This window comes from Ornithodoros turicata, chromosome 2 (assembly GCF_037126465.1).
Source record: "Ornithodoros turicata isolate Travis chromosome 2, ASM3712646v1, whole genome shotgun sequence".
Taxonomy (NCBI): Eukaryota; Metazoa; Arthropoda; class Arachnida; order Ixodida; family Argasidae; genus Ornithodoros; species Ornithodoros turicata.
The window spans coordinates 126,696,158-126,722,851 of record NC_088202.1 but is presented as its reverse complement, the minus strand read 5'-3'; the positions used below and the strand labels follow the sequence as shown (position 1 = coordinate 126,722,851).

Sequence of the window (26,694 nt, the reverse complement as noted above, 5' to 3'; positions counted from 1 at the left end):
TTTTATTCCACTTTTGTATATCTTACGTGTCTACTTACCTTTTGTCAGTGTTGAAGCCCGGATGATGTGGTTTCGGTTTCCAATGCCCTGTCACTCTCAGTGTGCTGGGCTTGGCTAATGACTCCCGGTGACTCATAAACGTGCTATTATGCTAATATCCTGTTTGGATTTGAGGGAACCGGAGGAAACGTTACTCGGAGAGGGCGATGGCTACCTATCTGGCGATACCTCTGAAGAAAACCTCTGAAGTTGACATTGTTAAACCCCTCAGCAATGTCATATCTGCAAACTACGCGACAGCAGATGAACATCCGAATTATACCGAGGCCTTGGTGGAGCTGAATAAGCTACGCCTCAATTCGACATGGAGAACATTGGACAAACATGAAAGCTCGTTGGAGATTATGTACAGGCAAGTTCAGTGGAGTAGTGTTTTGTTTTGATATCGCATGTGTAGCCTTGCTGCTTAAACCTTGATGATACTGGACCAGTGGCAGGTACGGAATGTGCTTAGATTCCATGCCACTGTAACCATCAGAACAATATTGCTCACGTGAAATCAGAGCTTTATATCTTCTCCGGAATAAGAGTATTCGTCTTTATCCAGGTATTACGACCAGCTTACCTCACTGGAATCAAAGTGTCCTGCTAGCGACATCCAAGTAAGTTTGACTAGAATGTGTGAAACCGTTTATAACCCTTGTGCAAGGAGAAGGACATGTTCATTAGTCATCGTAAACTGCCACTAGCTATTAGTACGGTTTATTTTGTCTCTCTTTTACGCCATAGATTCCGTTCAAATGGAAAGATGCTTTCGACAAGGGTGGATTTTTTGGAGGTTCAGCAAGTTTGAGTAAGTGGTGCTACTTTATGGGTATAGTAGAGTTATCTCACTATTAATGGCGCTCAGATTGTTGGTTGTTACTTCTTGTAGTTTCCCTATTTTGAACTAACCAAGAGACTTCTTTCACCAGGTACTTCAAATAGTGCTGTTCGCAGCTCCCGCTGAACTGGCTCTAAAATGTTTGTGTTCGACACTAACAATTGGGGTTTACTATCTTCTCATGTTGGTGGTGCTATTTAAAGTATGAATATACCAAGTCTGTAGAGCTCTGTGAACAATTTGCACGGATTTGTTGGTGTTGGTATAATTACCAGACAAGCTATGAGCCACAGTAGATGTAAAATGTCACAGTAAAAAAACTTAGTAGTCTTACAAAATTCACTAGTTGCAAGGGCTTAGTCACAACTGGAGTTTTGGACACACTGGAATCACGTTGGACTTGGATTTCTGTTGCAGCAGTGCTTCTCCCAGCCGTGCTAGACAAAACCAGCTGTTTGAGGCATTGGAGCAGTTGATGTCGATGTTCGTGACAGCGCTGCTGAATGTGTTGTCATCATTAAATTGAGCATATGCGAAAACATTTTTCAGTAGCACCTACTTTTGAAGGAGGAATCATTTTAAGGACTCCCATCATAATGTATTTGTTTAATTGTGTGAGACACTGTGAAATCTGCAAAAGAGAATATAGACAAAGTGAATGTCATTCTAGCTCCAACCTTGCTGGATCCGCAAGACTTGAGAACCAGTGCAATCCCAACCTGAACAGCTTAGAAAGTTACAGAAGTGGATGCTGTAAGAACCATAATGTTCGCAGGACCCCGATTTATGTTAATTTCAAAAACTGAAATATTTGCAAATTTTAAGGACACCCAAAGATTTTAGACAAAGAGCTGAAATTTTCAAAACTGTACTGTACTTGCAGCTTCTGTTTTCACGGTCGATTGTACAGGGTACTAGCAAGCATTTCAACTACTTTGCAGCAGAAGCATGTGCACTGCCACTTTTATTAAATGCAGTTTGTGCCGTCTCAGGTTTATCATGAAGAAAGTGAATCGAGCCACATATTTAGTATCCAGATTTATGAATATGTGCCCATTACCTAATTCTGAAAACATTTTGGATGTAAAAATAAGAGCTTTGGAGTGTTTATTTGCTGCTGTCAGTGTTTGAATGAGCCCGTCACATGTTCTGGACCTAGACAGGGCTCAACTGGTAGGCACTGGACAGTGCTTTCTGCTTAGCAAAGAGGTATTGGTGGCTCTGTTGAGTTGTGGTGATAATCAGTCACTAATGTTTGTGTGCCCATATTGCTATGTGGTGTGTATGCCCGTATTCTGTCATACTGTCCAAGTGTAAACATGAGTGTTCCTTCATGCTGCCTCAGGGCCTATTCGCATATACCCGCTTTCATTTTTCAGCCCTTTCGTCTCTGGCATACGAGAAGATATGTATCCTCTTCAACATGGCAGCTATGCAATCCCAGATTGCTGCCGACCTCGGTTGTGACACAAATGACGATGAAGCCATGAAAACATGTGCAAAGTATTTTCAGGTTTGTTACAATTGCTGTGGTTATTACTTCGCTAAAGATGGCTAAGGCTCTCACCTAGCATTGTCATTACACTGACATCATATTTAAATTGGCACTACATATAAATAGACCCTGAAGTTTTAGGGTTTTATATTTTTCCAAATTCGGGGGGTGGAAATCGGGTCATTAAATTGATGTCGAAAATTCATGCAAATTGGGGCAGAAAAGTTACCATCAGACTGAGTTCGGGGAGAAATCGGGCATTATTGTAGAATAAACGTTCACTGTACCGTTTATCCAGAGCGCCAGAAGTAAGGGGCAGTCGCATATTTTGTGAGAAACTAGTATGTCGATGCCTTGAGGTGCCTAGCCTAGGTGCAGTTTTGCAGGTAGAAATCGGGTTTAACCCTAGATAGGCGAACCTCAATTCGGGGAAATATCGGGTTTAACCCTAAAATATCAATGTCTACATATAAACCACCACCACAGAGAACTTTGTAATTTGAGATTTGTTTACTGGCAAGTTTAGCCATTAATTTATATCTGTGTGCCTATCTATAGAAATATTGTTGCTTGTACAGCTTTCTTCTCTTCATAAGTCTGTATTTTGTCAGTTCTTTTATTTGCTTCTGAAAGGCTCTCAATTATCTTGCAGCAAGCCAGTGGCATATTTCAACAACTAAAGCACACTGCCCCACCTGTCCACCAAGATTTGACTCCAGACCTGGAAGCCGATACAGTGACTGCCTTGCAGTCGTTAATGCTTGCCCAGGCTCAGGAGAGTTTCTACCACAAAGCTGCAGCAGGTCCGTAATCTTGTATATGAGCTGTCCCTGATTTACAAAGATGACGGTTTTCTCACTTTGATCCGCAGTCTGTCTTGAAGTAAGATACTTGTATGTCGAAGCAGTAATTTTCACAAACATTTTTCTGCGAAATTAAAATCCTGCAAAATATACGTGACAAAATCTGTAAGTTCTGTATACTCAAAATGACTCACTGATTGCAATTTGTTACAGGGTGATTTCACGCCATATCAGGCAGGGCGGTCCGGTCGGCCTCTCTGATTTTTTTTTCTTTCAACCATTTGTCAGAGCCTAGTTCCGAGGAAGCATATTGTCAGTAAAGGAGTTGAAAATAATTGGTAGTTATTTTTTAATGAATTATCATTCAGGTGCTGACATTTCGACCACATGGCTTCCTATCGGGTTTGATGCCACATATCTTCATAAGTATTCAGCATATTCAGTTGATTATTTTTTTTTTTTTTTCACATACTGTCAGTGGTGAGTTGCATTGTATCCTAGGTTCTCAAGATTTTAACGTCTGTCTTTGTCCAGTTAAAAAATCTCAAATTTGCCTCATTTGTAAAATTTGGCACTTTTTTGGGCATCTCGCTAATTTTCTCCCATTTGCTTCCAAAATTACGCGATGTTTGAAAGAAAAAAATCTGAGAGATTCACTGGACCACCCTGCCTGATTCAGAGTGAAATCACCTTATAGCACTCTTAAAATTTCGTAACATGTTTAGTGCACCTGGAAACATTGTCAACCACTTAATGTCAGTTTTACAGGCACAGATTTTGGTGACAAAGCTATGTGCCTCACAGAATCACATGATTTTCTCGACCCACTCGATCTGTAGAAAATAACATCTCTACACTATTCTTTGTGTTCCTTCTGATCTAATCTAATCTGACGTAAGCCATTCATTTGTTATAAAAACCTTGCCAGAATTTGACAGTGTGTAGCATACTGATAAGTGCACTGTGCAATGTGAAAAAAATTTTGACCGGAAATGTACATACTGAAGCACATATGTGCATACTGTCTACACATTTACAATCTTATAGATCAAATGAAGCATGCCATTATTGCGAAGGTGGCTTCCCAGTGCGAGGATCTCTATGCTGATGCTGCTCGACAAATGGGAAGAGATTCCTTGAAAAACCTGTGGGAAAAGGTTAGGATCTCTAATTTCATGTGAACTGACTGTAAAAAAGCAGGGATTGTGTTCGCTTTCACTTGCCAGCATCATTAGTACCCAAGCAGCACAACATCTTGGCTCAATGTTGGACCAAGATCGGATAACATCTTGGCTCAATGTTGGACCAAGATCGGATAACATCTTGGCTCAATATTGGACCAAGATCGGATAACATCCTGGCTCAATATTGGGCCACGATTGGATAACGTCTTGGCTCAATATTGGACCAAGATTGGATAACATCCTGGCTCAATATTGGGCCACGATTGGATAACGTCTTGGCTCAATATTGGACCAAGGTTGGATAACATCCTGGCTCAGTATTGGGCCACGATTGGATAATGTCTTGGCTCAATATTGGACCAAGATCGGATAACATCTTGGCTCAATATTGGACCAAGATCGGATAACATCTTGGCTCAATATTGGACCAAGATCGGATAACATCTTGGCTCAATATTGGACCAAGATTGGATAACGTCTTGGCTCAATATTGGACCAAGATCGGATAACGTCTTTGGCTCAATATTGGACCAAGATTGGCTCAATATTGGGCCAGTATTGGCAATATTGGGCCAAGATGTTGTGCTGCTTGGGTACTAGTGACGTACGTTCGTGATGCATCATAACTGGAATATACCTGCGTTGTTGTTGAACTACATTTGCTTCATTTCAGGAATGGCTCGCAGTCATATCAAGCAAACAGGCATCGTTTGGAGCCATAGCACAGTACAATCAAGCCATGGTGTGTCGTGCTAACAAAGATGTGGGAGAGGAGCTCTCAAGGTTGCAGTATGCAGCAGAGCTGATACGTACTGCAGAGTCACGGGGGGGACTCAGTTTTAACTTCAAGAACGATGCACGAAAGATCACGATAGCGCACGATGAAACAAAGAAGGACAATGATTTCATCTACCATGCCCGCATCCCTGAGGTGAAGTCACTGGCACCTATTGGAAAAGCTGCCCTTGCAAAGCCATTGCCAGTTCCTGAGAAGTTTAGTTCGTCGGGTCAAGGTAGAGTTTTTCGGGATGGTTTCCATATGCGGGCATGTTTCTCCTATAGCCAAATTTCACGAAATGATTAACTATCTCACGAGGCGTCCTGTTCTCCCAAACTTAGTGTCACCCGGAGTCATTCCGAGGGGGTGCGAGAGGGACAGCCGCTTCAAATGTTTTCTCTTGAAGATGTGCCGGATGGTGGGGTCCTAAGAATTCATAAGGTTGAGCAATAAAGCAAGAGCAGGAATAATTTTTGCCGTAGCAGTTAGGGTAGTTCTACCTCACATCTCACTGTCCTTTTTTTTTTTTTTTTTGTCGGTTCAAATATATCTTTTGAGCTTTGTAGTACGCAACTGTCTGCTGCAAACGGAAGTTTTCCTCGGAGCGCCTCTGGTGTCGCTGCACATATTTTCACATATACAGTAAACCCTCACTGTGGCAAAATCGCTTTTTTTTTTTCAAATGATTCAAATTCTCACGGTGTCATGACCGAAATGCATGTGTTTAGGACCCGACTATTCAAAGTGTCCTGCCAACTGACTCTGCTTAGCGTGAAAAGCACACCGTTGAAAGCCTGTATGGCAAATCCACCTTAAGTCTTTCTTTTTTTTTTGTCCATATAAAGTGAAATGCAGCAAAGGAGCTCACCCCAACCAAGGTTCCTTTGCTTGCTTGAATACGTTTTTAAGGTGTTTCCAACTGTCGTTACTGTTGCTACAGTCACGGTAGTGCGCACACACTTGCTTATGGGTAGAGCCTGAAGTTTTAGGGTTTTACCCGATTCTTCCCCGAATTTGCACCCCGAATTGAAGGTTGCCTCTTTAGGGTGAAACCCGATTTTTGCCTGGCAAATTGCCCTCACTTGGATGTCTGTAGGAATGCACTAACTTACTTGTTTGGCAGCAAATGCAGTTACATCACCGTTTGTACCAAACCACTACAGTTGCTTTGAGTAACTGAGACCGATTTGCCCCCGAATTTAGACTACTGGAAGTTTTTTCACCCGAATTCGCACGAATTTAGTGCACATGTTTCTTTACCCGATTTTTACCCCCCGAATTTAGAAAAAAATATTTCCCGAAAACTTCAGGCTCTACTTATGGAGTAAAATATCTGAAGAGAAATGATGCAGTTTGAACATAATGCCCCGAAGTGGAATAATCTGGCACATTTTCTTTTTTCTTTTACCTAATAACTGCAGGTGGTGTCATGCATCATGCTACTGTCATTTCTTTGGTATACAACACCCCAAGAAACCTAAGGTCAATTTGTGATAGCAACGGCCTCAACAGAGGCCACAGGTCTCCTGTTTGAGTTATTTTCAGATAGGCCGTTGCACAACTTGTTAAGTTATTTAGCAACAATAAGTGCCTCTTACTTTCTTTTCTTTTTTATGATAAAGTTTTGCTCAGTTTCGCAATTGCTTCCATACATATAATTACTGGAATGTGATATCCAACATTTCTACATAACACATTATTTAGATTGGTTGGATTGTTCTTCCAGATCTGTTCAGTGCCTTACTGCCAGTGTCTGTCAGCCAGGCACTGCAGAAGTTTGATGTTAGGAAGTCGGATATCGTCAATGGTGAAATTGCCAAGCTCCGTCATCAAACTCAACTGCTGAATGGGCAAGTTTGACTATTCTTTACTTGCTTCTTCCTCTTATTTTTCCTCCGCACTTTTCATTGTACCACACTTGCTTCTTTAGTCTTACTGTTCCGGTGCCTGTCTGCTGTATAGCTGTCAATTTTTGTGCATCAATTTTGCAGCAAAGCCAAGTTCCTTGTGTTTTTTGGTTTGTACTGCTGGTTTCTTGCTGCACTATAAATAGGGCCTGAATTTTTAGGGTTAAACCCGTATCCGCCCGATATTTACCCCCGAACGAAATCTGTAAAATTCGGGTTTAACCCGAATCTACCCGAAAACATCCGGGTCGCGTGGCACACTCATAAGCGTGCATTAAAATAAAGTTTGATAACATTGCTAAACATTAGTTCCATGTTAAGACAAATTTTTATTAAACAAAAAAAAATCACCCGAATACGCCCGAATTCCTGACGACAGAATATGCCGTAACGGGATTTAACCCGAATACACCTGAATTTTCAAATGAAAAATATCACCCGATATTTACCCCCCGAATTTGGCCAAAAATAAAACCCGAAAAAGTCAGGCCCTAACTATAAATGCTGTGCTGTAAATGCTATGTGCTACTCTGCACACAAATTCCAGGAGCGCTGCCTTCTGGGGGTTTATGTATGTCGTCTGTTGCAAGGTTCAATGGCATAGCTGCCCTTATCATACAGGACGGGCACAGCTACCGCCAATACCATAAATTCCAGTGTATAACACGCATTGGTGCACGGCAGAATGTGGCTTCCAGGGCCGCCCTGCATGCTTACGGTGATGCGCATTACACATGGCGATTTGTGTCATGGCAGCAAGCTTTGATTCCTTTGTTTGAGGGTTCGAACCCGGTCAACGACACCAAACAACATGGTAGCGCGCCAAACAGTTCACCTGGAACAAGAACGACGAGAAGGGGACAAGCGCACACTCACAACTAACTTTTATTTGCGAAGAGCAGGGTCAGGGACAAACCACAACACAAAAGGAAAGAGCAACCGCGACACCTACAACACCCTCTCAAGGATTGCAAGCTCTTTTTCTGATAGTGCGATAGACGCTCGACTGATGCACGTGTTATCTTCGGCCTTAACAATCGCATGAGCCTCTATAATCTCCCTTACGAGGGCCTTGCCAGCAACTCCCAAAAGAACAGTCTTATCAAAAATGAATCATTGTAGCCGATTTTTGATAAGACTATTCTTTTGGGGGTTGCTGGCAAGGCCCTCGTAAGGGAGATTATAGAGGCTCATGCGATCGTTAAGGTCGAAGATAACACGTGCATCAGTCAAGCATCTATCGCTCTATCAGAAAAAGAGCTTGCAATCCTTGAGAGGGTGTTGTAGGTGTCGCGGTTGTTCTTTTCTTTTGTGTTGTGGTTTTTCCCTGGCAAGGCACACGTGGGTTACGCCTGCCATCTTTCACGAGGGTCGTTAAATACGATATGCTGGGATTTCAGAGCGCGTAAAGGAACCCTCAGGTGGCAAAATTAACCCGCAGGCAGACCAGTGTGGCGTCTCTCACGATCACAGTTATCTCGCGATGTAAAACCATGTGTCATATTACCATGCGATAATTCATCTCATTGTTATGCTTCCTCTTTTCCTGAGCATGAGCGCTGGCTGTCTTGTGTGTGTGCTACGTGTATATGCCGGCACATGTGACGCTGAGTGCTTTTATTTTGGAACTGGAGTGTTTTTGTGTGTTATCAAATGGAAATCATTGTAAAGAAAAGACCAAGGGTCTGCTTCATCACAGTCTTCCAATGGAAATTCTGAGGCAATCATCTACCTTTTAGTACACACTGAAGAGACTCCTTTCATGTGTTATTGTAGTGTAAAATGTGTTGCAGGCAGCCATAATTTTTTAAAAATTATAGTATCTTAATTGCAAAGAATCACAATTTCAGCTTCCTCACATCTCTGAATTTGCCTGCTGCCCTCGAGGATACAACTGGATCCACACTTCCCCAAAGTATCAAAGACAAAGCCCAGTGTGTACGTGAGAAGGGTGGCATACAGGCCATTGAGAAGCTTATCAATGATTTGCCTGTCCTGCTTGAAAGGAATCAAGAAATCCTGTCAGAGGTTGGTCTGAGACGTACTCATTACCATCAGTTCCGTGATTATCTACATCACACCAAAAGTGCCATTCTCTTTGTTTCGAAATTTAGTGAAGGTGCACTTTCTCCAACCCTGCTTCTCACCTTCTGTGGTTTGTATTTCGTTCTGGATGTTCAATGTTCGTGGCGAACTCACGGCCCCTAGCTCTATCACAGCTGTTGCTCGTTTCAAACATGACATTCCAATTTTCCTTTCGGAAGTTGTGTAAGGGTTTGAGGATTGGCCATCTGTTACAAACACAGCAACACACATTTGTTTCATCAGCACAGCTCTGTTTTAGCACCTGAGACTGTGGCATGTGTCAGATGTATATTGCTTGTTGCATAGCATCATGTACAAGCCTGACGACGAACTGGCACCATGACGCCATGGTTAACTTAACCTGTCGTGTGTACTTTATGTTCTCAATGGAGAATATTGGTGGTAGAACTGAGTCTTAATCATTGAGCATAGGGTATAGTGATGTGCACTTGTGTAGATAGGAATGCAAAATTGAGGTAACCGGCAGTGATGGCCAGTAGTTAACTACATGTAGTTAAACTACCTGATTGTAGTTAAAAACTAGTTAGCAACTACTTGCAGAAATGTAGTGGAACTACTAGTTAAACTACTATTTTAAGTAGTTCACTACAGTAGTTAGGTTACTGAAGGCACCAACTACTTCAGATTTTGCCGCAAGCTTTACGGCATGATTATGCTTCTGACTTTTACCTTGAGCTACTTGTATGATGAGAACGGAGGTGCAGAGCAATTGTGTCGTGCATGTGTACTAAATCTTCACTTTTAATGCTTGTCTAGTGATAGGGTATGGTGATGTGCACTTGTGTAGATAGGAATACAAAATTGAGGTAACCGTCAGTGATGGCCAGTAGTTAACTACATGTAGTTAAACTACTAGTTAAACTACCTGATTGTAGTGGCAACTACTAGTTAAACTACTATTTTAAGTAGTTCACTACAGTAGTTAGGTTACTGAAGGCACGAACTACTTCAGATTTTGACGCAAGCTTTACGGCATGATTGTGCTTCAGACTTTTACCTTGAGCTACTTGTTTGATGAGAACGGAGGTGCAGAGCAATTGTGTCGTGCATGTTTACTAAATCTTCACTTTTAATGCTTGTCTAGTGAAGCCTCATTTGCTGTGAAATAATTCGGTAGTTTATTACGTAGGCGCAGAAAGGATCCCGCTGCAAGCTTTGTATTTGACGATCGTAGCAATGGCTTGAGCCAAAGTTTATCATTGGTTGTGATTCATATTTAGGTGTCCAAGAACACTACAAGGGATTGGTGTTGGCGGACAACGTTAGGTAGTTATAGATGTAGTTAAACCTCATTGCAGTAGTTAAAGAATAGTTTTAACTGCCCCTTTGAAAAGTAGTTGAACTAGTACTAGTTAAACTACTCTATTGTGAAGTAGTTAGTAGTTATAGTTAAACTACTGTAGAAGTAGTTAGTGGCCATCACTGGTAACCGGTGTGAATGCACATCACAACGCAGAATCTGCAGAGTTCCTGACGACATGTTCCTCACTTACAAGATTAAACTTATTGTTTTCTGGTCTGAGCAACTGAGCAACAATTACTTTAGCTTTATGGGGACCATGTTATTAACCTGCCGTGTACTGTGTATGGTTATCTGTGAAAAGGAATGCCTGTGTTAGTGGGATGCAAGGTTAATTAAGCCCCTGTAGTGTGACATTCAGATATCCAGGGTCAAGAGCATACCCTGTGCAGAATCAGATATAGAAGAAAACCAACGAAGTCACGTAAGATAAATTAATAAGTGTTACGTTACATTCACCAGTGTTTCATTACAAGTGATTCCTAAATAAAGTTGCGTTGGAGACGAAACGATCTGGCAATCTGATGTCGTCATAAGTGATGAGGAGGAAGACAAAAAACAATGGGGGCGTTAGTGTTGTCAAGGTCACATTGGCTTTCCCAGTGCCCGTATTTTACATTAACTGACAAAAATGAGAACGAGAAGAGAAGTGCGAAAAGAGTGTGAGGCAAATGTTGAAAGGTAACGAAAATAAAGAGTGAAAAAAAGAGAGTGAAGGTTCAGCTGATGGAAATCACCGGAGGACAACACATGTCAAGTGCATGCATGCACTTCTGAATGAAAGGTCAGAAAATATTATTTTTACGTTATTAAGGATGAGGCAGTTAAACATAGGACAAACACAACACATGCCATCAGCGGTGTAGCCAGAAAAATATTTTGGGATGGGTTCTATGGGGACTTTACATGGGAGAGGACAATTTCCCCCTTGGTTTCCTCACCCTCTAAACCCCTAGTGCATGCCATGCTATTGTTGTAAGGTTCTATTGTGTGTCCTTATTTACAATGGTTCACGCAGTAAAAATTATATTTATATGACACCATTTTAGGTCGACCATTGCTTGCCCTTTTAGTGTTTGTGGCATACTCCCTCTGAGATGAATTGCTGTTGCTTCTTTATATGCAGTGTGAAAGGATGATCAGGGAAGAGGAAGACTCTGATAACCAGCTTCGGGCTCAGTTTCAAGAGCGTTGGACGAGGACGCCTTCTGATAAATTGAACACATCTCTGAAATCCGCTTCAGCGAAGTACAAGGAGATCATCTCTAATGCTGTGCTTGCTGATGGAGTTGTTCGAGAAAAATTCAACAAACATCGAAACTATATTGAGCTTCTAAGCCAACCCAATGATGTGAGTCAGCTAGGATCAGGAGCAGATGCTTGAGCAAATGTGCTTGATTTTGTATACTGACTGTGCATGTACTTTGTGGCCATAGGGTGCATTGCAGGGGGGCGTTCCGTCGGGTAGTCCAACAGCATCAAACTCTCCAAGTGTTGTACGTCTACGTCAGCTTATGGACCAAGTGGAGGCCATTAAAGCTGAGCGTGAAGTTATTGAATCGCAACTGAAGGACTCCACGATGGATATGAGTGAGTATGCATTCCTTGTTTGTTTTTCTCATCGCCAGAGTGCTGAAGTGTAACAGCAGGGCAGCCATAGGATTAGACATGATAATGACCAAACATTCTGTTGCAAACAACAAATTGCAAAATATGTACGTCCCTCCCCCATATTTGAAAGCATCACTGTGTGTGTGTGTGAGTGAAAATAAGGTGTGCTTGCAATACAAGTTGCGAGAAATCGTGCTTTTATTGTGAGAAGCAGTGATGGCCACTAACTACTTCTACAGTAGTTTAACTATAACTACTAACTACTTTGCGATTGAGTAGTTTAACTAGTAGTTAAACTACTTTTCAGGGGAGGTAGTTAAAACTACTTCTTTAACTACTGCAATGTAGTTTAACTACATCTATAACTACTTATTGTTGTCCATCAACACCAATCTCATGTAGTGTTCTTAGACACCTAAATATGAATCAGAAGCAATGATAAACTTTGGCTCAAGCCATTGCTGCGATCGTTAAATACGTACAAAGCTTGTGGCAGGATTCTTTCTGTGCCTACGCGATAAACTAAGTTGCAGAATTATTATTATAGCAAATGAGGCTTCACTAGACAAGCATTAAAAGTGAAGATTTAGTACACATGCACGACACCATTGCTCTGCACCTCCGTTCTCATCGAAGAAGTAGCTCAAGGTAAAAGTCGGAAGCACAGTCGTGCCGTAAAGGTTGCGGCAAAATCGGAAGTAGTTGGCGCCTTCAGTAACCTAACTACCGTAGTTAACTACTTAAAATAGTAGTTTAACTAGTAGTTGTCACTACGTTTCTGCAAGTAGTTGATAACTACTTTTCAACTACAATCAGGTAGTTTAACTACTAGTTTAACTACATGTAGTTAACTACTGGCCATCACTGGTGAGAGGGTTGCTTTTATTCTGCTGAAATGGTGCTTTTTGTATCTTCAAACTAGCAATGGTAGCATTTTGCAATTCTACAGCATCGTCTCGCTTATCCGGAAGCCTTGGCACCCCCCCTATCGTCCGGATCGAAAATGTTTGAATAGCCGAATCAGGATCGTGCCCCGAATCCGCAATCTCTTCCCGGTCACACAGACTGGGTAACGAGTTTTCTGGTTAGCTGAGTTACGGACATGCAGGATGTGACTGTAGCTAATGGGCGTCATCAGCACATGTCACGTTCATAGAAGAACTTTCAGGATTTGTAATGCTGAAGTATAGAGAAACCTCCGATATCTTGTGAAAAGTGCCGCTAAGCTTTGTTAGTTATCGTCAGAGTACTGGCCTTTCGGAGTGCCGCAGCTTTGTAACGTGGGATTGCAGAGACATAGCGTTTTGATGTACGTGTTCAATACACGTAGATAAATATTTACGAGGTGTTTTCTTCAAAAGTTTTCGAAATGGCTTCAGAACCCCTTTACTGTTGCAGAACCAAAATTCTTGGCTGCCTTGACCCAAGATGGTTCCATCAATGAGCAGGCGCTCTCTGTGGAGATGTTGGGCGAATCTCTGGGACCTCTTCAGAAACAGGTGGCAGATAGCGTTTCTCGCCAGGAAGCACTGGTACGGGACATTCAGGTACGGGCAGTGCACTGGCGTGAGCAGAAAAGCTACCTCAAGCAGGAAGCAAAAACTTCTTACAACATCTCATGGTGTATGAGCGAGGCTTGTGAGAACTAGTTCTTCTGGAATAACCCAAATGAGAACGCCTGCTCTCAGCGCGGAAACAGATTTCGTGCATCACCTTGTGGTTTTGTTTGCAGGCGGCCAATTCAGAGTTCTGCCACGAAAAGCAAAGCAAGGGAGGAAATACTCGTGAGTCTGCCTTGGTAGACCTTGCAGCAGCGCACGACACATACATGGAGCTCACAGCAAACCTGCAGGAAGGAACAAAAGTAAACTCCCATCTCGTATTCCTCTGGTTACTTACTGTTCTTGTAACCACCTGGTACTTTGTAGTGATGCAACGAGCTCCTGCAAAACGCTCCTGCATGAGTGTTTTGTAAGATGCATGCTTCTTGGGAAATGTGAAAGATGTACCCAACCTAGGTGGCGTAGCATGCTCTGCAAAAATTTTTGTTCTACGTATCACGTGTTGGCTGCCGTAAACTATGGTTGCAGTTTTTCTACCCTAGAGGTGTCCCAGATGTGAGATTGAACTATTTGTATTGTGTTCTTTTGTCCAGTCAGGTTTCTGCTATTACGGCTTGAAGAGTGAGCTTTGATTATGTGCTGTGTTACTCAGATAGCCAGCACACTTTTTTTTTACTCTATAACATACCTAATACCATGGAGGGAGCAAGGAAGAAAGTATGGATCTCAGTACTCAAGGTAGACTCAACTATGGTTTATTCCAAAGCATCCGAGTCAGAGCTCCTAGAACTGCTACACATTTGCTCGTCATTGTTTCAACCCATACAGTTGCATTGTACACCTGCGTCAGACCACCACCACTGGATTGCCACTCTCATGTGGGCAAGAAATTTGGGTGACCCAGCGAGAAATAGCATAATGACTGCCACATTGTGGTACAGGCTAGGCATGCTACTAACATCAGAGTGCATTAAATTCTCAAGGGAATAAAATATATCAAGATATGTGCGCACAAAAATGTCCCAGAAGCTGGGATTCATCACGAGAAAGCAAGAAGGCTTTACACCGACCTAACTAAAGAACTCAAAAAACAAATTTATTCACACATTTCATCTCCCATGCGAGAGACATCATCAGTGTCAACCAAGGAGGACAGAATGAAGAATGCTCAACCAGTGGTCTCATTTAAGGTCAGCATATATCTCTGGAAGTATGCCATTATTGACACTGCTTATCTTTGTCTTATCTTTGCTAATGCGGTATGTCAGTACCACAAGAATTTGCGGGGACCACACCTGTGTTCGCGACCTAAAGTGACCGCATTCTTGAAGTCTAAGCTGTGGCCGGTTGTCCAACATTGACCCGTCAATTATGTGTTTGATGCTGTCGCATTTGTGGCGTTTTCTACACTGAGCTTATGCTTCTTGAGTCCTGCGCTCCGTTTCCGGCCAGTCTCACCAATGTAACTGATGTCACAACCATTACAGTTCACTTTGTAGACAACTCCATTTTAGGAGTCAGGATCAATGGGGTCCTTTGATTTTGACAAGAGGTCCAAGAGTCTGGAGTGTGGTTTGAAGGTTGTTTTTGCACCCAAGGGGGCGAGGATGCCGCGGATTGATTCGGACACCTCCCTAATGTACGGAATGGATACCCAAGGGGGTGAGGATGCAGCTGATTGATTTGGACACCTCCTTAATGTACTGAATGGATACCCAATGGGGTGAGGATGCCGCGGATTGATTCGGACACCTCCCTAATGTACGGAATGGATACCCAAGGGGGTGAGGATGCAGCTGATTGATTTGGACACCTCCTTAATGTACTGAATGGATACCCAATGGGGTGAGGATGCGGCGGATTGATTTGGACACCACCTTAATCTACGGAATGGATACCCAATGGGGTGAGGCAGCGGTGGATTGATTCGGACACCTCCTTAATCTACGGAGTGGATACCCAAGGGGGTGAGGATGCGGCAGATTGATTTGGACACCTCCTTAATCTGCGGAATGGATACCCAAGGGGGTGAGGATGGGGTGGATTGATTTGGACACCTTCTTAATCTACGGAGTGGATACCCAAGGGGGTGAGGATGCAGTGGATTGATTTGGACACCTCCTTAATCTACAGAATGGATACCCAATGGGGTGAGGATGCGGTGGATTGATTCGGACACCTCCTTAATCTACGGAGTGGCTACCCAAGGGGGTGAGGATGTGGCGGATTGATTCGGACACCTCCTTAATCTACGGAATGGATACCCAATGGGGTGAGGATGCGGTGGATTGATTCGGACACCTCCCTAATGTACGGAATGGATACCCAAGGGGGTGAGGATGCAGCTGATTGATTTGGACACCTTCTTAATGTACTGAATGGATACCCAATGGGGTGAGGATGCGGTGGATTGATTTGGACACCTCCTTAATCTACGGAATGGATACCCAAGGTGGTGAGGATGTGGCGGATTGATTCGGACACCGCCTTAATCTACAAAGTGGATACCCAAGGGGGTGAGGATGCGGTGGATTGATTTGGACACCTCCTTAATCTACGGAATGGATACCCAATGGGGTGAGGATGCGGTGGATTGATTCGGACACCTCCTTAATCTACGAAGTGGATACCCAAGGGGGTGAGGATGCGGCGGATTGATTCGGACACCTTCTTAATGTACGGAATGGATACCCAAGGTGGTGAGGATGTGGCAGATTGATTCGGACACCGCCTTAAACTACGGAATGGATACCCAAGGGGGTGAGGATGTGACGGATTGATTCTGACACCTCCTTAATCTACGGAATGGATACCCAAGGGGGTGAGGATGCAGCGGATTGATTCAGACACCTCCTTAATGTACGGAATGGATACGACACCATGATTCTTTGAAGTTCCTTCCTGCTCTTTCTTTTCCCGCATGAATTTTCTCGTTGTTTCACGATGTCTATGTTGACCTTAAATAAGACTACTGGTTGGGCATTCTTCATTCTGTCCTTCTTCGTGGACACTGATGATGTTTCTCGCATGAGAGACATTCTGTCTGAATAAATTTTTTTTTTTTAGTTGTTGAGTTAAGTCAGGGTAAAGCCTTCTTGTTTTTTCACCATGTTTTCTGTAGATTTACTTTTGTGTTTTCTTGCAAAAGCACAAATGTGGCCCGTTCTAATGTCTATCGGAAGCAGAAATTTGGCATTTTGGTAAGGGAATGAGGTTACTGCACTACCTTTGACCATACAGTGTACTGTTCGCGACACAGCTGTCTGAAATCGCCTGTCAGTAGTTCAGCAGCCCATATTACCTTCGTTGCGCTTGAAAGTATTGTGCCGATATTGTATTTGAAGGTAGACCATATGCTGCACGTGTTTATTACTCGAAAGCAATAGTATTGCAACTTCTGGAGGTTAGAGATGAACCGGTTCAGTAATATGAACTTGCCTCCATCAGAATGTTGCTGTAGGCAAAATCAGCCAGCTACGTGTATTACGTTGCAACATTTTTGTTACATTCAATTTTCTTTGGCAAACTGGGGCAGGAAATCGCAATGCTCATGGCAGATTTTTGTGATTGTTTAACATGGAGGACAAGGGACGTGCACTATTAAATCAGATGTTCTCCTCCTACCACGATCAGAGCTAACTGGCAGTTAGAATTTCATCTGACAAGTTGAGGGAAGGGGTCGTACCATTATTTGACACTTGTACTATATATTTGAATTTTAAGTGAAAAGTGTACGCCCTGCTTTCGTAGCAAATCTCAAACATCACTTTGATGCATAATGTGAAACCCCGGGACTAGGGAACACGAAGGGACTGACACAACACAAAGTCTGTTTTTGAGACTTCGTGTTGTGTCTGTCCCTTCGTGTTCCCTAGTCTCGGGGTTTTACATTATGCATCATCTTCACCAGCTCGCTTGCTTCCTAGCCATTTTTTCATTGTCATCACTTTGATCCTTTCAATTTGCGCTAGCACCCCTTGGTCCTGTTTCACCAAAGCCAATGAACCTTTGAACCCTTGAACCCCTAACTTGAATTTAATGCTTATCTCTGCTTCATTGAAGGGAGTTATTGTCACTGAAGCATTCATCACGATCACCAACTAACATTTGTAAAAAGAATTCAATGTTGACTTCAAGTTTTAGCAATCTTCGATCTCGGTTCAAAGTTAACCAGCGTTGGTGAAACCGGGCCTATGACATGCAACATTTATCTACATAATGATTGGTCCTGAGCGTACTAAATGGTGATGCTCTGGGTATGTACCAACCAATGGCAAAGGCTACCACCATCTGCTCAGAATTAGTACCACCATCACCTGTGAGTTAAGAGAGTGAGAAAGAGAAAACTTCAGAAAAAAATGAAATAATAATAAGGAGACTGGGAAGTAATTGCAGCTTCTAGTTCCCTAAGATTGCATTTACATCCCATTTTCGTTCCCTGGCCCTGAAATTTACTCCCCAGGACATGAAATAGTTACTAAACCTTGCAAATGGTCCTCAGAATGCAACAGTCTACGTAAACATGTGTTCTTTGTGAATTTGATGGTACAGGGTTATATAATCACACATTTTTTTGCCCACGGAGTAAGAAATAGTGGTTCTTAGTTGGTAAATTTGTCTTATGGATGTCACAAGATTTTATCTTGCACGATATATCACGGTTCACGATTTAATTCAAAGTATCTTCATTCATGCACATGGATTATGTAAATAAGGACTATGGGGTCATGAAATGCAATTCCCACTCTGTGGCATTCATTTAGCCCCATGCATTTAGTCCAGAAAGGTCTAATAGTTGTAGCAATTCTCCAAAAGGTTTAAATTTGCTCACACAGAGTAAATTCAGTCATTTGTGCATCCTCCTTTGTGATGCTACAACTCCGTTTTTTTCTGGCATTTTCAGTGGCATGTGAAAGTCATTGGCTTACATCAGTCCCACTCTGCGTAGCATAATTTAAATTTCTCCCACAGTCGGTAATGTGGATAGGTGTGAACCGTTATTTGAACCAGTTACCGAAATTTTGTTAACGATTCAGTTCCGGTTCAGCTCCAAGATGGCGCCAATAGTTTTGATTCGATTCAGTTCCAGTTTGGCTAAAAAAATGGTTTTCGGTTCAGGTTCAGGTTCGGGTTCGGTTCGACTCTCCGGTATGCAGGCCCTTGAAGGTGTGCCAATTATGAATTATTTTAGTTAATGAGGAGTAATAAAAAATTGTTTTCATGTTCTGAAATCCAAATGTGTCATGGCCACAGGAAAAAAACTGAAAATTGCTACTCTATTTTCAGTTTTACAATGACCTGACCCAAATTTTGCTAAGCTATCAGAACAAGCTGAGCGACTTCTGCTTTGCTCGCCGAACTGAAAAGGAAGAGCTTGTGAAGGACCTACAGCAAAGCATCATAAACAAGCCTACACAACCAACTCCCACCCCTCCTTCCCATCATGGTAAGTTGCACACCACATTTAGTAGCAGGCTCGAGAATAATTGGAAAATGTAAGGCATATTCACGCGTAAAATAGATGCAGATCATGCCTTTGCAATGTTGCATGAGTAAATGGCGAAACCTTGATACGACATGACCCCGGACGTGTTATCGTGTTATCTACCACATTTAGCAGTTCTTGAAAGACCAGTTTGTTCTGGTTCATTTATCAGTTACAAGAGATCAAGTGTTAATTGAATGCCTGCAAGTATTATTTAGCAGTTTTCTGTGGTGTGTTTTGTGCCTATTGTGAAGTGTATTTGAAAATGCAAATGCATATTAAAAGAAAAGAAAAACAGTGATGAGTAGTGGTAATCAAAGAATATAGCATAAAATATGTAGCAAAGACAGGTATCACATTGTTTTTAAAGCAAGTTGTGACATTTGTGTTCACCTATGCTCCAGTTGACAAACACATTCCCATGAAACTGTGTGGCTAGCAACAACATTTTGTCGGTGCTCTTCTGCAGTAGGCTAACGTTATGTAAGCACAGTGATGTTTTTGGCTCGTTGGTGCAGTCAACCCTAAATTTATGAATGGGCTTCATGCACTGAGCCCCCTGCGACAAAATGGCATGCCTGCCTCATTCCCAACCTGGCTTTATGAATGAATGATTTTTTCAGCAACGTTAACCGTTCGTAAATCAAGGGTTGTTTGTTTTTGTTTAGTATGGGATTATGGAGAGGTTAGTTGAGCCCGAGCTGGGCTTGCTGCTCCTGAAGGATTGACTGTACTCCCAAGGATTCACTATATTGACCCATGGCTAACCCACCCCATAACAGAAAGTGTTGCTATGTTGCTTAGCTCATGCCTGTTGCCTAACAACACCATCGTCATTGCGGACGTTGTTAAAATTGGAACAGCGGGCAACAGTGTTGCGGAGATATAAGGAAGAAGTCTTAAATAGTTTTATGGCAGTGGGCATAATGTTGCTTTTGAATGTTGCTTCCACTATTCTTCTAAAATAAATTTTGTGCGTGTTACATGTTTTAGAACTACAGTGCAATTCTGTTAATTCGAACTCGAAGGGGACTGACTATTTGTTCTAATAAAGCAGAGTTTTGACTAAAAGGAGCTGCTCTGGATCAGGATTTGACGCGTTGACAACGTGTACTAGCTGCATCGGACACATGTCATGGCTCGCTCGGCCTTGCCGCACGTACACAGACTTTGTTTTTTGGCTTTGGCTTTTTCGTTTTTAGCCAGTGTTGCCGAAATTCGCAAGATGATTCAAAAGGCCCAGCACGTGCTTTCCACCCGCGAGTCGTGCGACAGTGCCGTAAAGCGGGCTTCTCCTAAAGCACGCAGGCGTTAGGTGAAGCCGACTTGCGGATTGGTGGCACCTTTAATGTTGCAAGAAGTTGTCCTGATATGTCCCCTCTACTGCCCTCCTCGTGGTCTGGGAGGCTGTGCTCGCTGATTGTCGAGATAACTTGATTTGTCGAGAAAAATAACCAGAACGTGTCTATTGGATAGTGGGCAGCACTGTGCGCAACGCTGTTCAATACGTGCTTTCTGTTTACTTATCTCGATGCATCAAGTATCTTGACAATCAGTAAAAATAGCCTTCCCGGGCCTTCCCGGTCGCTCCTTTCCTAAAGCAGTGTGACGTCACACAGCTTCGTGGTTTATTGTTGGGAGGGTGGTAAAAAGACCAAAAGGAGATGAGGTGATGATGGTCAGGGCAGTTTAACCCCTTTGATCTTATCTCCACCACCACCACGGGGAGAGTCATTGCTTGCATTGCGTGACATGATGTAAGGGAGTTTGTGGTGGGGATCTCCCTCCCTCCCTCCCTCCTCAAAGGAGAAGGAGCATGACTCGCATGCTCTCGCGTCACATGCCGAACGACCTCTGTCATCTCCTCGGCTTGTTCGTATCATCCTTAAAGGCAAGATAACGCGTTCCTATCATCTGAACTGTAATAGATGGGAAGAATAGGCATTCCGGCTGGGACCGGAAAATAATACGTATCACCCTTGAATTCGTGTAATCTGTGATCGTATCATTGAGATTCTACTGTATTTCAGCTACGGACACATGTTAGCTACAATACCTAAAGCAACTGCAACGAAAACTGTAATAATGCCCTCCCATCCTGCATGCATGCCCTTGATTCTGGGTAAACCACTGCTTCCACCTTTTTTTTCAGCGGCAGCAAGGGCAACACAGCCTCCACCACGGCCACCTCCCCCTACCACAGCGAGTGCACCTGTGACAGGAGGTGCAGGCGCGGCAGTACCCCCCATACCCTATGATGCCTCAAGGGATGCCACAACCCCACATGACCTACCCAGGCTACCCGCAGTACCCTGGATATACGCCGTACCCTGCAGTGCCAATGCCAACTATTTACAACCCATACGCAGCGCCACCAGGTTACCCAGCAGGTAACGAGGCGTCAGCGCACATACTTCAGGGTATCAGTGCGCCATATGAATGCTTATTTTACAGGAGGTCCACCACAGTACCAGCCTTACCCCCAGTACCCGCAGCCACGGCAACCATACAGCGACTATCCATACCCTAGGCAGCAGTAATAGCACGTAAGGCTCATTGTCATTACCCGAGCATAAAGCTCACTTTTGTTTTTTGCAAACCGTTATAGTATTGAGAACACTGTTGGGGGTAGGGTTTGGATCCCGGGATTTTGCGAGGCCATATCCCGGGATTTCGGGATAATGAATTTCGGCTTTCTGGACAGCGATATCGTACGAGTGAAAAGGAAAGAACTGTGGCTTGCCGACTTCTCTTTTCAAGCGGCCCTCTCCTAAAAATATCATTTGCAATCCAAACCACCGCAGCAATGTTACTGCAAGTAGCACTTCGCCAATACGATCAGCTCAGAGGCAGAAAAGTAGGGCAGCTTCAATAATACTCAATAAATGATACGTCAGGCAATTCGATTGAAATATTCAGTGAAAACTGGGAAAAGGCAGAGAATTTGAAGGCTGCAATTTGGTAAACACCCTGCATATTCATGTCGTGCTTATGCTTTAGAAGTGTAATTTTTAAAGGCATTATTACTGTGAACAAGTGCTACGACACCCATAGTGTTCTTTAACTGAGCATGCCTTGTAGTCGATCAGGCACACACTTATACACGCACGCAGGTGTAGTGCCTACAATCTGAAACATGGCACATGTTTTTACGTTGTTTACATTCATACAAGAAATTGTTTCCGTACCTAACGGTGGACGTGGACTCATATTGCGTTGACATGTAGCAACACTTTACAACAACTCGCCCTGGCTCTAGAGCTAACATGGGTCAGCTGACAGCACAAAACAAGACTGACAATCTATCAGAGAGAGAGAACCTTATGGGCTGGTGCAGGCGATTGTCAAATTACGTCTCTCTCACTTGTGACTTATCCTCCCACTTCCGGATGTGAGGGTCGTGTATATAGCCAGCAAAGTGATATTGCCAAAAAGGTGACCACACACGGCAAGCTACCCACATATTTTGGCATGCTCGTGGACAAGCATATCATCCAGGGTTGCGGAGTTGCTGCTCCAGGGAATGATCCCGGAATCATTCCAGATTTATCAGAGCCTGGAATGGAATTGGAATAGGATGGCGGAAACTGTCCTGGGAATGGAATGGGAATGGAATTAGGCATTTATTCGCAGGCGGAATGGAATTGGAGTGTAATGGTCTGGGTGCCACACGGTCAAGGGCGATGGTTTGGTTTTAAGAAAAAATAAAATGGAGATTTTGGCTTCACTAGTGTGAGGCCCACAACCCCACATCATTTGCACCCGTTACTTTAGTGGAAAACTCCTGTAATGATGATGCCAGTGAAGAGGAGGAGGAGGGCAAAATAACCTTGTGTTTGTGCTTTTTCCGTGCTGGGTAATGTCAATCTCCTCTATAGCACTGCTGGGCTAGCTAGTACGGTTACGGGTCCTAATTCTTTTATTGGTGGAATTAAAGGAATGGGATGGGGTTGCCAAGCCATTCCAGGAGTGGGAATTGACCATACCTTTTCATTCCGAGGAATTGAAAGGAATGGAATTATCACAAATCTTCATTCCTTGGAATGGAATTGGAATGGAATGGGTGATCCCATTCCACAACCCCGCATCCATTCTGGTGGGGTCCTTACTTTTATGTTTTCACACAATTTTTACGTAGGTACCCAAGCATGAACTCTTGAAGGTCATTAAATCATGCAAGTGAAGTTTGGCATGGTTGCAGCTCAACTTACTCAACATTTTTCCTGCAGTTGCGAAGGAAGGAAGGTACGATGTTGATCATGACTACCAACTGAAGAAAGATGCTGTAGATATTAAAGTGGTGCATTCCGTGAGTTATGCATAGGATTCTTCTGGGAACGTGTTATACAGATCATGCAATTGTTTAGACCTTCGTTTGTAATCAATGCAAAAAAATTGTGTTTTATGAAGTTATAGAAAACATAGAATGAAGTATGACTTTTCTTATGCAGGGACAGATTTATGCGTATGTTTGAATAGTTAATTGTCTGTTTAACAACATTTGCTACATCATGCAGTGAATGGCCTGTGTATATTGTTTTTGTGTGCATCTAATAAAATTGTTCAATGAAGTGCGACTTTTTTAACTTCAAGATCGATGTGTTGCCATCAATTCCGTTTTGTGCATGTGCCAGGTAATGTACATACGTGATCATTTGTAGTTGCAGGGGAGGTTCAGGTTTGGCATTATGGGGTGTCTAAGCAAGGGTGTGGTGGTGGGATAGTTGGTAAGTATCCGTAGTGTGTAAGCAGCGAGAAGGACGCAGAAGGAAGAATGTTTTTCAGAACCCTTTACATGTGCCAAGTGCTGTGTGTAATCTAGCGTGTACTTTGTGGATTTGTATTTAAACGTACAAATGCAATTACTTGAGGGTTAGCAATCGTCCTTGTCAGTTCTTCGATCCGTGTCATTCTTGCTGCTTACACACTATGGAGTCTAAGCATCCTGCAGTATTTGAATTTGCAATATTCTATTTCTACTACTTCCATTACTAATTTTTATTCAGCATATTTATGAATAGCATGCAGATATGTACACTGAAATTTATATGACAATGTGAATAAAGAAAGATCCAGTCTGGCTAAAGGATTTATTACAAAAGGACTAGCCACAGTCTGGTATAGTGTCAAGTTTATAATTTGGCACCATAGAGGGCACTACTGATAGAATGTGTATGGTAAAATGTTGAGGTGCCAACTGCATGCATATTCCTCAAATGTGTACCAAAATTATTTTGCAAATAATGGCATTTATGCATTAACACATGATTGGCATGTACACGATTGGCTGTAGGTTGTGTTCTTGACTAGATCTTGATGGAACAAAGAACATTAGATTTTACAAAGACATATTTTGGCACTTTGAATCAACAGTTACAAATAGGGTATTTGACTTATGCCTGCACCTGAAGACCAAAGAAATACACTCTTCTGATACTGATTCCCGCAAACATATAAAAGTATAAATTGCTACCTTACCTAAACTCCTATGTAAAATATCACAAGCTGTCATCTGACCAGACAACATATGGAATCGTATGGCAGTTGCATCACGTTACACAATTGAAAACAAAGGATCCCGACAAGAAATACTGAACACTAATTGTACATTAAAAAAGACTACCACGTCATGGAATTGGGGAATTTTTTGCGGTACACACAAAAAATTCATTGCATATTGGGTTTATACACATACCCGTATTGATGTTATCATTAAACATATCCCCCCCCCCCCGTATTGACATAAAATGACTTGCACCATAAAGATTACAGGGGTGTGTCATCATTATCTTTTGGTTTGCCACTCTCAGTGGCAGGCTGAGCATCCGTGAGAACCACCACTTCATATGGTGAGCATTCCTCCAAGTGCAAAAAACAGCAGAGCCATCCATAAAAGCCTTTCTCCCAGTCTTGAATTTCTTGTTTCCAGGTGGTATACTCCCAAGATATCTGCACGCCTGCTGCGTAAAGTCCCAGTCCAACCGTGGCTGGTAAGATCAGAAAAGGATAAAATATTATCCAGAACGGACTGAGGAAAACCTTGTGGAATATTGTCCGTTTTTCACTGAGAACAATTAACACGTTGTACCACGTCATGGTCCCGTAATAGAAGGACTGTGCTGCAGAGACGACGAAGACTACCGGGATCAGGGCGATGGAAAGGAGGAATACGTGTGGTCCTTTATTCGCACCAAAGAAACAGTCGGTTTCATCCTTGGCGTTCTGTTCTTTTATGCTGCTCTCAATTTCGTCGAGCTCCTCCCTTGATATGTTCACTTTCATGTCGATCGTAGTGCTCTGTTTTCGTCCCCGTCTGATGGTTCCTGTCATTGTGACGTACTGGTCACCCCTTTCTAAGTGCGAGTTCAGGGATGACTTCTCGTTGATGCTCGACAGCTCTCCGTCCGTACTGCCGTTGTCCAATGTGTGCGACCTGTCCGTCGTCCACTGATCTGGTTCGCGGATTTCCGGCACCTGGTCGAGCTGGAACTCTACGGACGTTTTTCTTTCAGAGCGTTCCGGCGGCCTCTCATTTTCGGGGGATTTCTCGGGTGTTCCAACGCCGTTTGAAGACATGATCGGACGCATTGAATGTCCGTCTGACAGCGGACTTTGATTCATTTGACTTGCGTACTTCAACGATGATTTTGAGTACCTGTTTCTGTGTGGAACGGAACCTGGACGCTCGATGTCAGTCATACCATGGCGGGTACTGCTCAGGTAGCTTCTCTCAAAAAAGTCCCTGCGCCAGTTTAGGGTTTCATCTTGTAAGCTACATAATTGAGCACGGAAATTATTGTTATCTACACGGCTGCAGCATTTAATGACTCGCGATAAGATATCTTGCAACAGCTGCCGGTTTGCCTCGTCGCCATTTTTGACGCCTTGAGGGCTCAATGTTGCCAGGATACATTACATACTACATCAGCGTTAACGGTGGCGTGGCGTGCTGCCTTTGCCATCGCTCCTTGGTTTTTGGCTTTACAAAACTTGGTAGTTTGCGTGATTTCGTTTCGTGCATATCCCCAAGAAGTACGTTTTTCTCATCCGTGTGATATTCGTGTTTTAATTGACAGCACAGGGACCCATTAAATGGTGCTTTTTCCGGCTTTTCTTTCACTGTTTTTCTTTTCTTCCTACAGTGTGGAAGTGTAGTTCCGACCGGATGGCACACGAAAAGGCCATGCTCGTGTGAAAAAGTTCTAGGGTTCTATCCCCCAATGAAGCATCAAACTTGTCTCTTGGGACACTCTGTTTGCGTCCTAACTATCATGACGGGAAACGTGTTAGCTCGAAACCATAGTTTATCCAAAAGCGCAAACAGGAGGAGGGGGAGGGGGATTCATCACTGCAGCAAATAAAAAAATTGTGGGTGGGTGGGAGGATAAATCACTGTTCGAAGCACCTTCAGTTTTCGTCGTTATTTTTCGTGACTGTTTGTGAAGCTCGTGACCTGATAGGTTGCTTGTGTAGAGGGGGGTGCGCTCTTTTGCGCGATCGCGATACAGGTGACAAATGAGACCAAGCCAACAAAATGAGGTATCGGGGGTTAGGTAATCACGTGCTTCACCTGTTAGGTC

The 26,694-nt window shown here is 43.0% G+C and overlaps 2 protein-coding genes across 2 annotated transcripts; one reads left to right on the top strand and one right to left on the bottom strand.

Moving 5' to 3' along the window:
• The first annotated feature begins 153 nt into the window (after window positions 1-153).
• LOC135386078 (programmed cell death 6-interacting protein-like) lies at window positions 154-23,688 on the top strand. The gene is given in 18 exon segments (XM_064615801.1): window positions 154-412; window positions 608-662; window positions 790-853; window positions 2,263-2,396; window positions 3,031-3,181; window positions 4,229-4,338; window positions 5,039-5,378; window positions 6,870-6,993; window positions 8,901-9,078; window positions 11,583-11,807; window positions 11,893-12,046; window positions 13,466-13,614; window positions 13,800-13,931; window positions 18,916-19,079; window positions 21,277-21,357; window positions 21,359-21,504; window positions 21,569-21,660; window positions 23,253-23,688. Coding segments are annotated over 17 exon segments (2,499 nt in total). The 5' UTR covers window positions 154-206; the 3' UTR covers window positions 21,655-21,660; window positions 23,253-23,688.
• A 502-nt stretch (window positions 23,689-24,190) lies between these two features.
• LOC135386077 (transmembrane protein 169-like) lies at window positions 24,191-25,998 on the bottom strand. The gene has a single exon (XM_064615800.1). The coding sequence runs from the start codon at window positions 25,811-25,813 to the stop codon at window positions 24,881-24,883; it is 933 nt and encodes a 310-aa protein (XP_064471870.1). The 5' UTR covers window positions 25,814-25,998; the 3' UTR covers window positions 24,191-24,880.
• Window positions 25,999-26,694: the final 696 nt, after the last annotated feature.